The following is a 17,176-nucleotide window of genomic DNA, read 5'->3' as shown; positions in this document are numbered from 1 at the left end:
AACCAAAGCAAGGCACTCATCTATGCAATGCTGGGCTAAGCAATTTTGGTTATTGTTGAAAAGTACTGAATAAAGTAAGGGGAAGGCTAATTTTACTTTTATAAGTCTAATTTATAATTTTCTGTTCCCACAGTGAATTGTCAGGTTCATCATCTTGGTCTTCCTCCAGGCCCTGCGTCTCTTCAATCGGTCCTACATAATTACTAATGGTTGCCTTAGAAATAGGGATTTGGGCTTGGGGTCACAGCTGCTTTGATCTTTGAGGATGAGATTTCTGCCTGAGAATTTTAGCTGTTGAAAGATGTAACATCTCATCCAGATGTCCAGGAAAATAATAACTGTGATGGAGATGTTTATATACACAAGGGATGGCATCAATAAGAATGACATAAACTTCCTAATTCCTCAAAGATACTTACAACTTTACAATTACTGGGTCACGGAACACTTCGCCAATTGGTTAAACAGCGATAGAAAATGAATACAGGATATTTATGATACACTGTCACAATGAGATCCTATTCTACATATTACATGTGTATGCAGAGAAGAACATTGCAAAGGAAGAATGCTAAATGCTTACAGCAGTTATCACTGGGGGTGAGACAGTGAGTGGCTTTTACTTTATTCCTTATATATTCTGGATTGTTTGAAAATTCTAAAATGAGCATATCTTACTTTAATAAAGATTTTAAAAGGTGAGAAAAAAATCATTAAAAAAGTATTTCCCAATACCTTAAAGGGTTGTAGTAGATTCAAATTACATAATTGTTAAGAATGTGTTTTTGTAGATTATGTACTATTATGAAAATACAACGTAGTAAATTTTCCTAAGTCCATGATCTCCCCTCCTTACTTAGAATTAATGGGTCTGAAGCCTTTAGGTATGTTTAGTTTAAGAATTTTATTTTAAAGGAATTTCTGTGGCATAACATAATGTTTATGGTACTTTTACTAAAAGTCGCTTATAACGGTCAAATTATAACAATTTTTGCAATAAGCTCTCATTAAATTTTCCTAAAAGTAGAAAAAGTACACATTATATACCATTTTGAACTTAATTATATCTTTAAAATCTCAAAATAATTCAGTGTAAAATGTTAGTTTCAAAGACAATTTATGGGAAATTATAAAGCAACTATAAAGTTCTTTATAATAAATCCAAGATAAAAGTAATTTTTTACAGGTTGAAAATTTTTCAAAATGCCTAAGTGGATTATAAATACATTTTGGCCGTCTGATGAATTTAGAGGCACTTTAAAAGGTGTCTAGTTGAACTACTACAGATAGGACATGTTTGAGGAAATTCAATTTAATCTGTAAGTCTAATAATACCAGTGTTCATTTCTTTCTGCCAAAACAAGAAATTTATTGGAAAAATCTATGAGCAGCATGATTAGTCTGATTTCTTTCTTTCTCTTTTTTAAGAGACAGGGTCTTGTTCTGCCACGCAGGCCACAGTGCAGTGGTGTGATCGTAGCTTACTGCAGCCTTGAATTCCTGGGCTCAAGTGATCCTCCCTCCTCAGCCTCCCAAAGTGCTGGGATTATAGGTGTGAGCCACCATGCCCAACCTAGTTTAATTTCTTCATAAAGATTCTTTTATAAGTTGTGCTAATACCTGGAAGGCCTAAAACAGAAAAAAATATTAGAATTAATTAAATTAGGATACTACATTGGAAAACTGTAATAACTTTAAAAATCCAAACAAAGAGTATCTGTCTAAGGCTGACAGAAGGCATTGGAAAGTCAAGTTGAACATCAACTTTATCCGTGCAGGATGCCATCAATGTCTATTAAAATATGAAGACCGAAGTACATTGGATTTCCAGGATTTTTTTTGTTGTTGTTGTACTGTGGCCTTTAAGATCATTTTCCATTTTATCCATAACATGAATTATTTTAGATTTTATATAACCTCTTACCTGCATTTTATATAGATTCAATTGCCCAACTCCACTAATAAATTACAACAGAGAGAACTTATGAAAAACACATTTAATGACATGAGAATGCAAGTAAATAAAGAACATGCCAAAAATGTCCCTTTCCAAGGATAAATATAAACTCTTCTCAAGGTTAATGGCACTGTTCAATTTATAGCTCTTCTGTTTTATTTCCACATACACAGCTTATGTTGATTAAAGCTAGATTGCGATTAAGAAAATTATTCTATTTGACCCTTGCTGATACTTTTTTCTTCAGAGAAAGAGACTGACAGCCATCATGAATTTGTACTTCTGGCTCATATTAATTCATTAAAGGAAGGAAAGAAGTTTTCCTCATAACATGACAATTTACCCAGCTCAGTAGGCTGTGATAACATTATTCATGCAGACAATAAATTCTAACTCCAATTTAGTCTCATTTCTATAGAAGTCTAGCAACAAAGTAAAATGGGTCTTTTAATGATAGTTCATGACTGGTCAACAAATACCTGAATTTTAGAAACCCAAACAGATATTAAGTAATATTCTAATTTACAAAGTATACACATGCATTAAAAAAATAGAACTGCTAGCTAGTATTACTCTGAAGAGAATACTACACTCACCACATCCATCTGTTCTGGAGAAGCTGAAGAGAAGGATGCTCTCAAGTAAGGGCTAGGAGCTGAGCTATCGATGTAGAAAGCATTTCCAGGGAGCATTAATACCTAAGAGAGTTTGTGGAAGATAGGTAATGTACCACTAAAGAAAAACTCAAAGATAATATAGTTCAGCCTAATCTCAGAGTAGGGAAGGATGTTTTAAATTTAAAAGCAGTTAAAGAAATCACAAGAAAAAATACTAATTTATATAAAAATTGTGTATGTCATACAATGAACAAAACTAAACACATAGAAACTGAAAAAATGTTCAGAATAAATATGGCAAATGCTATCTCTTCTCAAACTGTCAGGAATACAGGAAAACTGAGAACACTCAAATTCCAGCTTTAATGTAGAAAGGACAGTTTACTAAAGAAAGATAAATGGTAACAAATACAAACAAATGTTTAACTAGAAAAGTGATTTTTAAGTAATTAAGTTTGAAAGTTACTTTTAAGCTGGGGCCTGAAAGACAAATTAGGTCAGACAAAAAGCAGGGAGCAGTATTTGAGGGCAAAGATACATAGAGTAAAGGCCCTGAGATGGGAAGAAAATTGGTGCAAAGAACTAAAAGGAGGTAAAAGATGTAATGTATAAAATGAAGGAATACAAGTATTAAGCAAGCGTGTCAAGATGGGGTGTTCGGAACAGCTGCTGTTCTTGATGGCCACACAGGCAGACAGCTCACTGATGGTAAGCTCCATTTCCTCTTCTTCCTGGGCATCACATGTACCCTATTCCCCAGCCTCTTTCTAGCTGTGTGTGACCATGAGAGCGAATCCTAACCAATGGATGTGAGCAGAAGCCAGGTAAGCGACGTCTAAGGCTGTCTCATACAAATAATCCCGTGTGTGATCTGCCACGCTCTTTCCATTTTGTGGCCATCTTGGAATCTGTGTATTGAAGAATGAAAGGCAACGAGATGTAAGAAACACGGGTCTCTGAATCACTGTTGGAACACAGCAGGCTGCAGGTCACATCTTAGAATTATATGCGAGTCAGAGATAAACTTCTACTGCTTATTAAGTCTTTGAGATTTTCAAGTTTATCTTCTACGATGGTTAGGGTTGACCAGTATAATCACGATCTTCAAAAGCATTAAGTAACTGCTTGTTACACTGTCTGCTAAAACAAGAGGAACTGGGAGTGACACGATCTGGAGTACTCTGGGGAAAAGATTTCAAGGCAGAAGATGGGTTTCTCTGTCCTGGTTAAAAATAAAATGAAAGCCATCATTTCTCCCAGTAGCATGGATAAGTTTTGGGATGTACTAGAAGCAAGGAGCTGAAAGAGAAGGGAGTGGTAATAATCTCTTTGCAAGATAACCAACATCTGGGCTAACGAAGTGGGGATAAAGCTGGAGATTATTTAGTAAAGGTAAAAAAAGAACATGTAGCAGGATATACGGAATAAATGAAGAGGACTCAAGAAGAGCATAGTAAAAACAAAGTCTATATCCTTAGCACCTCACTCAGACATACCTATAGATAAGCACTTACCACATATTTTGAGGATGATGGCATTGACAGAAAAGAATGTAGCAAATTGATTTGTTATACTACAATGTATTATTTGAAATAAGTCAATTAAGTGTTTATCAAGTACCTACTATGTGCTGTGATTAGGGTTAGAACAATTAATAAAGTTTGAGTCCTGCCCTCAAGTAAGATGGTTAAGAGAGGATAATAGCTTTCCCAAGGCGGTGGAGGTAGGACTGAAGTCCAGGCAGTCTGTCTCTAGATCTAACTTCTAGAGCACCTTGTCTCTTAGGCACTAGCATGGCACTTTGCCATCATCAGTCCAATCTGTCCTTTAGTTCTTATGATTCAAGACAAAACTGACTCTAGCAGTAGGTTTCAGTGTGTGTAAAAGACTGACAAACATGCTAATGGCTTTGATTAATGGAGAAGGAATAATTTATCTGGTAAACTGGAAAGCTACACAGAAAAATGTTCAGAATTTTCGGCTTACTTGATGCCCCAATGAAACCTAAGTAGACTTATAATTTAAATATAAAAGAGGGAAAAAAAAGAAACCTAGAATACATTCTATGAGCTAATTTTAAGTGAAAAAAAAATCAGGATACAAACTTTTCCGTATAATTTTAACCATGTAACATAAGTGCACAGCCAAAATACTAAAAGAACAAGCGTTTCAAGAAACTATACTATAAATGGTCACAAAATCTGGGTGGTAAAATCATGGGCTATTTAAAAAATTTTCATTATGCTTTTATACATTTTCCAAATATCCTACCATGAGTATACTTTATCTTCATCATCAGAAAAAAAACCCTTCATTTTAAATACCAGTGGCTCTTACTGAGCACTGAGTATGTGCCACATACTAGTCTAAGGGCTTTACACATATTAACTCACTTAATCATCAGAGCAACCCTATGAGAGAGGGATTCTTACTACCTCTGTTTTACAGACAAAGCACAGAAAGGATAACCTATTCAAGGCCACACATCCCCTAAAGGGTGGTGCTGGGATTCATACCCAACAAGTGCGACTCCAGAGACCACGCTCAGCCACTATGCTAATCAGTAGCTGAGATGAACAACCGTATTTCCACTAATTTAGACCAGCTGGATAATTATGTAAGTTATGAGTTGGCTGGTGGGCAACAAGAAGCATCTCTTTCCATTTCTATTCAAGTAAAATATTAAAGAAAAAGTGTAACTTTTCTTTAGGTTTCCCAGCCCTTTGCCTCCCAGTTTTACCCCATCTTAACGGCTTTTCTTCAATCAGTTCTTTTACATCATTAATGCCTTTAACTTTAATCCATAAAAACATTCCAGCAGCAGGAACATGCCATTCTGCCAAACCTACAAACAAAAGAAGAGAATAAATGTCTTCCAAAGTAAAGCATTTTGGATGATATCAAAGTGTGTTGTTAAATGGCATAAGTGTAGTAAGTAGAAACTAGTATTCCTAAAAAAGTTCCTTCAATTATAGCATTTTAAAAAATATCATTTTGTGAGCCTTGAAAATTGATGTTCTGGATTTTATTTCAACGAGTTACTGTGGGTGAGGGAGGAAGGGAGAGGTAAGGTGGGCAAGTGATAGCTCACGTGTGCATATTTACAACGCAGTCAGTCTTAGGGTAGTGCAAGAAATCCCACTCACCTCTCCTTCACTTAGAACCATACTTAGACAAACATGGCTATTTCAATTTAGAAGAGGAGTCTTCCATTATTTGTGGATTCTTTCAGCATTACAACAAATCCTATTATTCTTGTAACAGTTTAGATGTCCAGTGGATTAGCGTTTTTATCAGAATGTAATTAATTATGAAAAGAAATACTTAAAATTCAAGAATTCCAGAAGTAGTTGTGGGCTTTATGTTTCATTGAGTATTAGGATACAGAAATCAAAACAAAGCCTAATGATTTTGATTTACATTACTATTTTTTTTAAAAAAGAACTTGCTGTTGATCAAAAGTTTTTCTTCAGTACTATTATGGAAAGTGGTAAAATAGTGCTCTTGTCAAAAAGATACTAATTCTGTTTTTTTTTTTTTGGATGGAGGTTTGCTTCACCCAGGCTGGAGTGCAATGGCATGATCTTGGCTCACTGCCACCTCTGCCTCCTAGGTTCAAGCGATTCTCCTGCCTCAGCCTCCTGAGTGGCTGAGATTACAGGTGCCCGCCATCATGCCCAGCTAATTTGTATATTTTTAGTAGCGACAGGGTTTTGCCATGTTGGCCAGGCTGGTCTTGAACTCCTGACCTCAGGTGATTCACCCACCTTGGCCTCCCAAAGTGCTGGGATTACAGGCATAAGCCACCACACCCGGCCACTAATTCTGTTTTTACCAAGACTTTATAGAAAATAAGATAGGACAGAAATAAGGAATTGCTATTTTTGGTTTACTATTATTTATATCAAAGGCATTTTAGTAATATAATTAAAGCCATGTGATTAATTTGACCTTCATAATAGAAAAATGAATCTAAAACATCTTGTAATCAAGTTAGCAATAGATAATACTACAGAGATAAATGAGGTTAATGATTAGAAGGCAAATAATGTGTCAATGAGACATCTGCCTTTGTACAGTTTAGTTAGAGAAGAAGCATGGTTTGACAATTTTACCCTTTGGGGTAAAATTCTGAAATAACTAAAATTTTTGAAAATAGGTATTATTAAGCTTTAAGTAAGTTAGAGGTTGATTTTTAGATCTTTTTTTTTTTTTAAATCACAAATTCTTTGCAGCAGACAGGTAAAGTGGATAGGAAAGCCTGTGCCCAGGTTTATCAAATGTTGCTTCTAAGAGGATTTATGGTGTAATGTTTCCTTAGCAAGAATACTCCTGGACTGTTTCTTTATGCAGTGTTTATCCCCTACTCTTACACTGTTTATCATGAGGACGGATATACGTTCCACTCACCAGTTAACCACTTGTCTGCAGCTGCCAATATTGCATCCTTCTGGTTACTATAGAAATCAGTAACCCTAGAAGAAGAAAACAATGAAATAGATGTGCTCAGTACATTGATTGCAGAAGCAAAAAAGGCTCCAGAGTCCAGGCTATAAGAATTTGTTTTCTATCTTGATTAAAATGTTGAATGCTTGATAGAAGAATGGAGCATATTTGTTTCACTTGTGATAAACTTAACCGCTGTGTTTTTTCCTTCACTGTAGAATAATTACAAAATAAAAATTCAAAAAGACAAGTCCATTTCTATGTAAAATATGGAACCTAGAAGTAGCAGGATCAATCTTTGTGTTTAGTTGTCTAAATACTGGTTCTCATCACTCAGGATAAAAGACAATACTATTGAAATAATGAATCACTGGTCTGGGGATGCAAATAACCCATTCCTCCTTATTTCTAAATGTCCTAGGAGGTACCACGTTTACACAGCTAAAGTAATCCATAACTTGTACCAATATACAGACTATTTAGGGAAATTATGTTCACACTCATCTTTACTTGAGCCAAGTCCCATGTCATGTATCCTTCACAATTTATCATTATTAAATAAAATATTTATGTGTATGAATAGTTTACCCATTACATCATTTCAGTAAATCCTAACCTGGTGGGAATTTTGGACTACCTTAGGAGTGGGTGGACACTGCTCTCAAACCACACCTTGGATGCTGAGAAGACTTGCTAGGTGAAGCGCTAAGAAAATGAATGGACTTTTGACTTATAGTAGACCATTCCTATTGTCTCTCCTTTCCCAGGATACTTAGGAAGGAAGAATAAATCAGTACTGTAGGTGATCTGTATTATGTTCACTGGGCTCCTATTTTGTTCATAAATATTTAAAGAAATGATACAATACCTATCTACATGAGCCATGAAACCCTCTTCTCCCCAATCATGTAGAAGCTGTGATATCATGAGCTAAAAGAGATAAAATCAAAAATACCATGTTTCATCCCCTGAAAATATAACTTTCGCCATATATAAAAGCAAATCACTTTTGATTACATGTAAACCACAATAAGATATAACAAGCTGAGCCTAGCTTATATAGTCAGTGATTTAAAACAAATGTCAATTAATAACAATGACAATACTAGTAAAAATAACAAATATTGATACAGTACTTGTTATGTAGCAGGCACTATTGTAAGATACTAATATATTTTACCAAATGTAATCTCCATAAATTTCTATTTTACTAATGAGGCACAAGGGTTAAGTTAACTTTTCTGAGTCCCACAGCCTGAATTCAGTCAGGCTATCCAGCTCCTGACCCGTGCTGTTAATTGCCATACTATACCGCTTCTCTAAATATAAAAATGTACAGTAGATATGTAAAGTTACATGACATATTTGGAGATTTTCTATTTAAAATAGAAATTCTAGGCTGGGCGCAGTGGCTCACACCTGTAATTCCAGCACTTTGGGAGGCCCAGCCGGGGGGGATCACCAGAGGCCAGGAGTTAGAGACCAGCCTGGCCAACATGGTAAACGTCTGTCTCTACCAAAAATACAAAAATTAGCAGGGCATAGTGATGTGTGCCTGTAATCCCAGCTACTTGGGAGGCGGAGGCAGGAGAATCGCTTGAACCTGGGAGGCAGAGGTTGCAGTGAGCCAAGGTCATGCCACTGTACTCCAGCCTGGGTGACAGAGCAAGACTCTGTCTCAAAAAAAAAAAAAAGTTTAAAATGTTATAAATTGATAGTGAAATTCTGTTGATAACAGATATAAAAATATGTGAACTTCTGTTGATAACACATACAAAAAATATGAAAAAAGTCCCCAACTTGGCAAAACATGGGGCCATCTGCACTTTATAGAACATACATCAAACAAGTGTCCTATTCTACACAAACTTTTCTGTTCTATTCATTCTTACAAGGTTGTGTTACAGAGGGATCCAATAATTTCTCAAAGTTTGTAAGGAAATTTACATATTCTCTTAAATTAATTTTACTTTATTTTAATTAAAATGCATTCCAACCAATTTCTTTAGGAAAGATAAGCATGTCTGCAAAGAAGGCAAACTATGGGTCACTAAACAGGTTTGCAGTTTTGTTCTCTACCATCTATTTTTTTAAAACTTCTGATCTGATTATTAAAAAAAAAAAAAAAAAACACCTATTTCCTAAATTGTCCTTACCTGGTTGAAAGTGCTGGGGTGCAATGTTGAAACTTGTATGTGTAAAATAACTCTCTCTATTAAGGGTTTTGGACCAGTTAAAAATCCTATTCTCAACCTATGTCAAAAGAGAAAAGGCACGATATTCCATATTAACAATTATTACATATCACTTTCCTGATTTCATCAGACAGACAATTGTGACCTGGGGACAAAAGGATCTAGATAATTAAAACATTCTAATAAAACTACTTCTTATTTCAAAAATAAATTTAAGTGTACATTTAAAACAAGATTGACTATGTATTTCCAAATGTGCCCTTTCATACCTGATATCAAAAACCTGACTGGTCCCACTACAATGTTAGATAAACAGCCAAGAATCTTTGATTATTGGAGGTGAATAAAGTGAAAAAAAGGCCTATGTTAATATTAATAATGAAACTAATATTTTAAGACAAGCAGACTACAAGCATTTTAAATGAAAAAATTTGTCTAGACTAAAAGATACTGAGGTACTGTCTCTGGCTCTATTAGATCTAGCGTCAAGTTAGAGACACAGGGCCTTACCCAGAGGAAATGATTTTTGAAAATGAGTCAGCTCTGATGACACGTCCATCAACATCCATGGAAAGAAATGTTGGTACCCTGAACTTAAAATGAAAAATAAAAAATACTGTTGATCTGAAAGCTCTGTTAGTCACTGTATGATTATCCTGAATAGAGAGTAGACAGGAGATGGATTTGTATAACAACAGTACAAATATTCTCTTACCTTTATTTCAACCCTTTAACATGGAATAACAAACAAAGATGCATGTTCTTTTATTAGCATCTGCTTGTCTTCATGGCTTTTCTGCCAAAAACACACACAAGGGCTTATTATTTGCTTCAGATGCCATTATTATGAACTTAGGGAAACTTCAAACAGGTCCTCTTTACCCCAGAGGTTGAAATCCAGGATTAACAGACTTACAGGAGGGACTCAAGAAACACTGGTTTGAACAAGACTATAATGAAGATGGCCAGCAGCACTCAAGGGTATTCAGAGAGAAAGCTGATCCTTACGATCGACAGAAGGAAAAATGATGCGAATGAAGATGAGAAATCAGTCAATATGAAAGACTGACTTCAACATTTACTTTAAAAGTAGTTACAAATGAGAAAGGAAATTTGCTGGCATGCTGATGGTGGGAGGCAGGAGGCAAAAGTGATGTTTTAGGAAACCCTGTAGAGAAATAAAGAGTTCTTATCTCTTCCCAGTATATTTAAGGGGCAAGCCGAATCCAAGTGTATGTTCTCTGCGGCCCTGAGAGCAAAGAAAGTGTTGGCTTTTGAAGAATCAGGCTTTGGTCTTACTATTATTATCATCTATCAGAAAAAATCATCATGAAAGGTAGCACACATACATAATAGTGTGAGAATCAATCTAAATGCCCATTACTCTGCAGTAAGATTCACGACATAAATGACAGGGTGGCAAATGTGTGGTGTGCTGCCTGTGATGACTCCTCTTGTGTCCATGGGAGACATTGCTAATGGAGCACACCCCTCTTTCTCCTTCAGCTTGAGCATGGCTTCCTAACCCTTCTCATACATTGTTCTAATTGGCCACTACCAAGACACAGAAGTCGACAGCCAAAGATGAAACTCAGTTCACATCCCTGGGTGATGTTTGAGGAGCTGTGAACTTGGATGTGGAGTTCAAGATGTCCATCAGCCCTGATCTACTGTTTGCCCCAGTGCCTGGTACAGAAAGCCAGCTACTGTTTTGAAGGTAAGTAATTTCTGGAAAGAGCAGTAATAACAAAAAAGAAAGGTACTAATTCCATAATAAAACTGGGAGACTGAAAAGTAAAGTAGTAGCAAATTAATCATCGTTGATTTACTTTCTATGTAAAAGTGGATTAGTTCTGACTCCGCAGTCAGCCTAATATCCAACACAGTGCAGTAACTTACAACAACTTATCTTCTAATAGTGAAATAAGTTCACATCATCACTTACCTTGTTAAACTGGAGAAAATAGTAAGGATCATCTTCTATTATGAGGAAATCATATTTTCTTGCAAGCTAAAAAAGGTTGAGGTAATTGTTTATTTCTTAAAGCAATCTATTCCTTAAAAGTTATCTAAAATTAAATTCACTTGGAATTGTAATTCTTTGTACTCATTCAAAAAACTACTGTGTGTCTATTGTCTTAGACAATGAGGATAAAAAGATGAACAAGGCATTAAAGGCTCTTATTCTCATGGAAGTTAGATTCCAGGGGAAAAGATAGCATATACATAAGCCTGTGGATCATGAGCAGAATAAATATTAGATGAGTGGTTTTATTTACTTTCTTTTTTTGAGATGGAGTCTCACTCTGTCGCCCAGGCTGGAGTGCAGTGGCGCGATCTTGGCTCACTGCAACCTCTGCCTCCTGGGCTCAAGCGATTCTCCTGCCTCAGCTTCCTGAGTAGCTAGGATTACAGGCATGCACCACCACACCCAGCTAATTTTTATATTTTTTGCTAGAGATGGGGTTTCACCATGTTGGCCAGGCTACTCTCGAACTCCTGACCTCAAATGATCCACCTGCCTCAGCCTCCCAAAGTGCTGGGATTACAGGAGTGAGCCACTGTGCCCAGCTAGATGGGTGGTTTTAAAGTGCTGGGCAGAGCATTACAACAGGTGAGGGAAGAGAGTGACAGGGTGGCTATTTCAGGTTCAATCACTGAGAAGGCCTTCTGGACCAGGTAACATTAGAGCTTAAAATGACAGGAAGGAGTCAGCTGTGCAAATATCAAAAGAATAAGAATCTAGACTGAGGGATGAATGAGGGCAAAGGTGGCAGGATACGCAAAATGCTTGACATGTTTAAGGGTTAAAAAGGACAGTGCGGCTGCCCCAAGTGCAGCAAGAAGAATGATAAGAGAGAAGGCTTGAGAATAGACTGACCATGTTACCTAGCTCTGCAGGGCAGATATAAGAATTTGGGCTTTATTTTAACTGCAAGGAGAAACCACTGGAGCCCGGACCCTGGCTTTATACTGACATTTCTGCAGGGATACATGTGGCTGGCTGCTGTGTGAAGAGTGTGACTGGTTAGAGGGCAGGGTGAAATGCAGCTGGTGCAGTGAAGAAGGCACTGAAGGAGTCCAGTGAGGGCAGGCAGGGGCTCAGAAGATGGGGACAGTGATGACAACAGAGAAAAATGGATGGACTTGGATAAGCTCAGTGGTACAGTCCACAGGAGGAACTAGATGTGGGGAATGGGAGGCAGAGGAGGGAAAGACAGGAATAAAGGGTAACCATTCATAGTTGCACTCTTTATGGAGATGGAGAATGTGAGAGGCTGGAGGTCAGAGGTTTGGGGTGGGGCAGTGGAAAATCAGGAGTTCTATTTTGGGCATGTTAAGTGTGAAATGACTATTAGATATCTCTGTGGAGATATCAGTAGAAAGTTGGATACAGAAGCCTGGGGCTCAGGGAAGAGGTAGGGGCCAGGCAATGTGGCAGTCATTGTGTATGTAATGGAATAGACAGTCACAAAACCGGACAAGGCTGCCTGGCGGGTATGTAAACAAAGAAGACAACTCAGGACAGAGCCCGGGAAGTACAAACATAAGAACATGACGGTGTATGTGGTGTGTGTACATATATACTTGTGTATATATATGTGTATATATACATGTGTATATGTGTGTTTATACATGTGTATATATATGTGTAAATATATGTTGTGGTTTATATATATATGTGTATATAGATATACTTACATGTATTATATATATGTATTAGATGTGTATATGTGTGTGTGTGTGTATATATGTGTGTGTGTATATATATATATATTTAGAGTTGGAGTCTTGCTATGTTGTCCAGGTTGGTCTCGAACTCCTGGGCTGAAGCAATCCTCCCACCTAGCCTTCCAAAGTGCTGGGATTAGAGGTGTAAGTCACTGCACCCAACCTGAGACAATATTTTGAACCTAAATTTTCTTTTTTTTTTGAGATGGAGTCTCGCTCTGTCACCCAGGCTGGAGTGCAGTGGCACGATCTCGGTTCACTGCAAGCTCCACCTCCCGGGTTCATGCCATTCTCCTGCCTCAGCCTCCCAAGTAGCTGGGACCACAGGTGCCCGCCACCATGCCAGGCCAATTTTTTGTATTTTTAGTAGAGACGGGGTTTCACTGTGTTAGCCAGTATGGTTCTCCTGACCTTGTGATCCACCTGCCTCGGCCTCCCAAAGTACTGGGATTACAGACATGAGCCACTGCGCCCAGCCTGAACCTAAAATTTTCTAAGTAAAAGGAACTGGCTGAAATCTTTCCTATGATTCCACTGGATGTGACTAAATTCTATAGAGTTTAACAAGGGTTTGGTATTTATTTTAAAAAGCTATTTGTAGTAAAAGGCTGGGGGCACAGTCAGGTACATAAAAGAGACTTTCTAAAAGGCACATTTCTCTTATTTTTCAAAGATTTCTGTGGAGCTTAACATACGTTTGATACTTAAAAAAATGTTTATAGTGAAAAGCTAGGCATCATAGGTATCTCAAAGAGATTTCATAAAAGGGGAGCATGCCTCTTATTTTTAAAGAATTCTTGGTAACCTAAGATGACAAGGAGTAGGAAGCAGAACAGGCAAGTTAACAACACAGAAAAAATGGAAATCAAACTTGGGGTAAAATATTAAATAATCTCATAAAATTTAACATCAGGCCAAGGATGCTATTTCTTTTGTATTAAAACATCAATTATGGGGAAAGAAAAATCTCATAACTAAGGAAAGATGCAGAAATTTATTGTCTAAATTTATTAGGACCCTGAGCATATATGATTTCCTTTTATTAAAAATTATATTCCTTGAAAGCAAAAGGCTAATAAGAAAGGGAGCTTGCATAGTGCTCTTCTAAAAAGTCACAAAGAAACAGGAACATAACTGCTTTAACCCATTCTACAGTACCTCATAGATTTCCTTTTTGCGTTCACTTGTTAATGAGTTTCCAGTAGGGTTGTTGCCACTTGGAACAGTATAAAGAAATTTGGGGGTGTTTTTCTGGGGATTCTTTGAATCTTCTGGTTTCCATCTGGAAAGTATGTCTCTTAGGGAATCTGGAACAATCCCATGTTCATCACTGGCAACATTAATAATGTTGCAGCCTAGTGGGTGCAGCTGTTGAGCACAAAAGAAAGCCTGAGTCAGTCATGATTACAAAATGTAAGTGCTATTTTTTTTTCCTTCTAACCAAGAACTTGCTCATTCATACCCATAAAAATATATAAACCTGCATGCAGCTCTCAGCTCCTGAGGGTTGAGGTTATACACTTTTTTTTTTTTTTGAGATGGAGTCTTGCTCTACCGCCCAGGCTAGAATGCAATGGTGCGATCTTGGCTCACGGCAACCTCCGACTCCCTGGTTCAAGAGATTCTCCTGCTTCAGCCTCCTGAGTAGCTGGGACTACAGGCGCCCGCCACCACACCCAGGTAATTTTTTGTATTTTTAGTAAAGACGGAGTTTCACCATGTTAGCCAGGATGCTCTGGATCTCCTGAACTGGTGATCCACCCTCCTCGGCCTCCCAAAGTTCTGAGATTACAGGTGGTGGTGGGACAATGAATGGGATGAGGAGATCACCAAGCAATACAGTAGAATTTCCATATTTTACCAATTGCTAAGTCTGTACTGGCATGTACTGGCATTGCTTATAGACTTAGCTTTATACAAATTTGTGGAATCTCATTCATGGTTGAGCATTAAAATAAAAAAAGGAACTTAAGAAATAATAATTGAATGAGGTTCTAAAAAAATTGCAAATGAAAAGCAAACACTCTTTTAGCAGTCAAAGGTAGAATTATGCATAAAAAAGAACAATTCAGATCCTCCTTATGACAAATTTAAAAGGCCTTAATCTTATAACGCACATCTACCATGAATAAAGCAAATCAATACTGCGCCATACAATAAACGCATACTGCTTATTAGCATACTTCCTCAAAGTTTGGCATACAGCTTCTGTTTTTCTGTTTGGGTATGTGAAAACATCTGTGTATATGCGCGCTTTGTAGGTAGACGCTGGTTTTACATTCACAGGCATTATGTAATCTTAAATCTTAGGAGTTTAGGAAAGTAAATTGTGAGTATCCAATCATTAAGAAAAAGTAATTATTTTTTTTTAGTTTTTTTATTGTGGTAAAATTTTTTCCATTTTAAACCTTTTTTTTTTTTTTTTTTTTAAGCGACAATTTTTTTTTTTAAGCAACAAGGTCTCACTTTGTTGCCTGGGCTGAAGTGCAGTGGTGCAATTATGGCTCCCTGTAATACCATGCTCTTGGGCTCAAGTGATCCTTCCACCTCTGCTTTCTGCCTGGCTAATTAAACAAACAAAAAAACTCTGTAGACATGTGCTTTGCTATGTTGCCCAGTATGGTCTCGAACTCCTGACCTCAAGTAATCCTTCAGCCTCGGCTTCCCAAAGTGCTGGGATTACAGGCGTGAGCCACCTTGTCTAGTTCATTTTAACTATTTTTAGGAGTACAATTCAGTGGCATTAATTACATTCACAATGTGTGCATCCATCACCTCTGTCTATTTCCAAAACTTTTTCCTCACCCCAAATAGAGACTCTGTACCTATTAATCAATAACTCTCCATTCTCTACTCTTCCCAGCCACTGGTAACCACCCATTTACTTTCTATCTCTATTAATTTGTCTATTCTAGATGTTTCATATAATTGGAATAATACAATATTTGTCCTTTTGTGTTTGGCTTCTTAAAGTTAAAATGCTTTCAAGGTTCATCCATATTGTAACATGTAACAGATCTGTGTTCCTTCTTATGGCTGAATAATACTCCATTGTATGTATATAACACATTTTATTTATCCATTCATCCACTGATGGACACTTGAGTTGCTTCTACCTTTTGGCTATTGTAAATAATATTGCAATGAACATTTGTATACAAGTATCTGTTTGAGTCCCAGTTTTCAATTCTTTCTGGGTATATACCCATGAGTGGAACTGTGGGTCACACGGTAATTCTATTTTAATTTTCTGAGGAACTGACAAACTTTTCCACGGTGGCCATACCATTTTACATTTCCACCAGCAATGAATGAACCCAGTTTCTTCACATATTCACTATTTTTTTTTTTAAATAATAGCCATCCTGGTATGTGTGAGGTAGTATCTCACAGTAGTTTTGATTTGCATTTCTCTACCTAAAAATATTTTTTTCCCCAAGCCTGAGTCTTGCCAAATAATCAGACTGTAGGTACAGCTGTCACACATTGCAGAGTACTAACCACTACACGATCATGGAACTTGCAGCTTTCATATGTTGATTTATGTTGCTTTGCATTTCTCTAATCACTAATGATGCTGAGCATCTTTATATGTGCTTATTGGTCTTTTGCACATGTTCTTCAGACTAATGTCTATTTAAGTCCTTTGTCCATTTTTAAATTGGGTTATCTTTCTGTTGTTGAGTTGTAGGAGTTCTTTATATGTTCTGGATATTAAAGCTTTATCAGATATATTATTATAAATATTTTCTCCCATTGTATAGACTCTTTTTTCACTTTTTTCATAATGTCCTTTGATACACAACCACGTTTAAATCTTCAAGTCCAATTTATCTATTTTTGTGGTGGTGGTGGTTGTTCATATTTTTGGTCATATCTAAAAAATCCACCAAATCTAAGGTCATAAAAATTTGGCCTTATTTTTCTCCTAAGTGTCAGTAGTTTTAGCGCTTATATTTATGTCTTTGATCCATTTTGAATTAAATTTTCATATGGTGTGAGGTAAGGGTCCAAGTTCTTTCATATGCATGTGGAAATCCAGTTGTCCCAGCACCACAGTTGAAGAGACTACCCTTTCCCCCACTGAATGATCTTGGCACCCTTACTGAAATCAACTGGATTTGTGGGTTTATTTCTGGATGCTCAGTTCTATTCTATTGGTCTATATGACTATCTTTATGCCAGTACCACATTGTTTGATTACTGTAGCTTTGCAGTTTTGAAATTGG

General features: G+C 36.8%; 1 protein-coding gene across 1 annotated transcript in view; it reads right to left on the bottom strand.

The window, feature by feature from the left end:
• Positions 1-885: 885 nt before the first annotated feature.
• The window catches only part of AADAT (aminoadipate aminotransferase), a 29,806-nt gene continuing 13,515 nt past the window's right edge, over positions 886-17,176 (bottom strand). Inside the window, exons 5-14 of the mRNA XM_017863294.1 lie at positions 14,106-14,315; positions 11,161-11,226; positions 9,726-9,808; positions 9,177-9,273; positions 7,889-7,950; positions 6,985-7,049; positions 5,315-5,419; positions 4,680-4,726; positions 2,554-2,655; positions 886-1,629 (exon numbers count right to left, since the gene is read on the bottom strand). Coding sequence (XP_017718783.1) covers positions 1,588-1,629; positions 2,554-2,655; positions 4,680-4,726; positions 5,315-5,419; positions 6,985-7,049; positions 7,889-7,950; positions 9,177-9,273; positions 9,726-9,808; positions 11,161-11,226; positions 14,106-14,315 — 879 coding nt within the window. The 3' untranslated portion in view covers positions 886-1,587. The remainder of the gene's footprint in view (positions 1,630-2,553; positions 2,656-4,679; positions 4,727-5,314; positions 5,420-6,984; positions 7,050-7,888; positions 7,951-9,176; positions 9,274-9,725; positions 9,809-11,160; positions 11,227-14,105; positions 14,316-17,176) is intronic.

Source organism: Rhinopithecus bieti, unplaced genomic scaffold (assembly GCF_001698545.2).
Source record: "Rhinopithecus bieti isolate Rb0 unplaced genomic scaffold, ASM169854v2 scaffold_66246, whole genome shotgun sequence".
Classification (NCBI taxonomy): Eukaryota; Metazoa; Chordata; class Mammalia; order Primates; family Cercopithecidae; genus Rhinopithecus; species Rhinopithecus bieti.
This window is presented reverse-complemented; position numbering and strand designations above follow the sequence as displayed.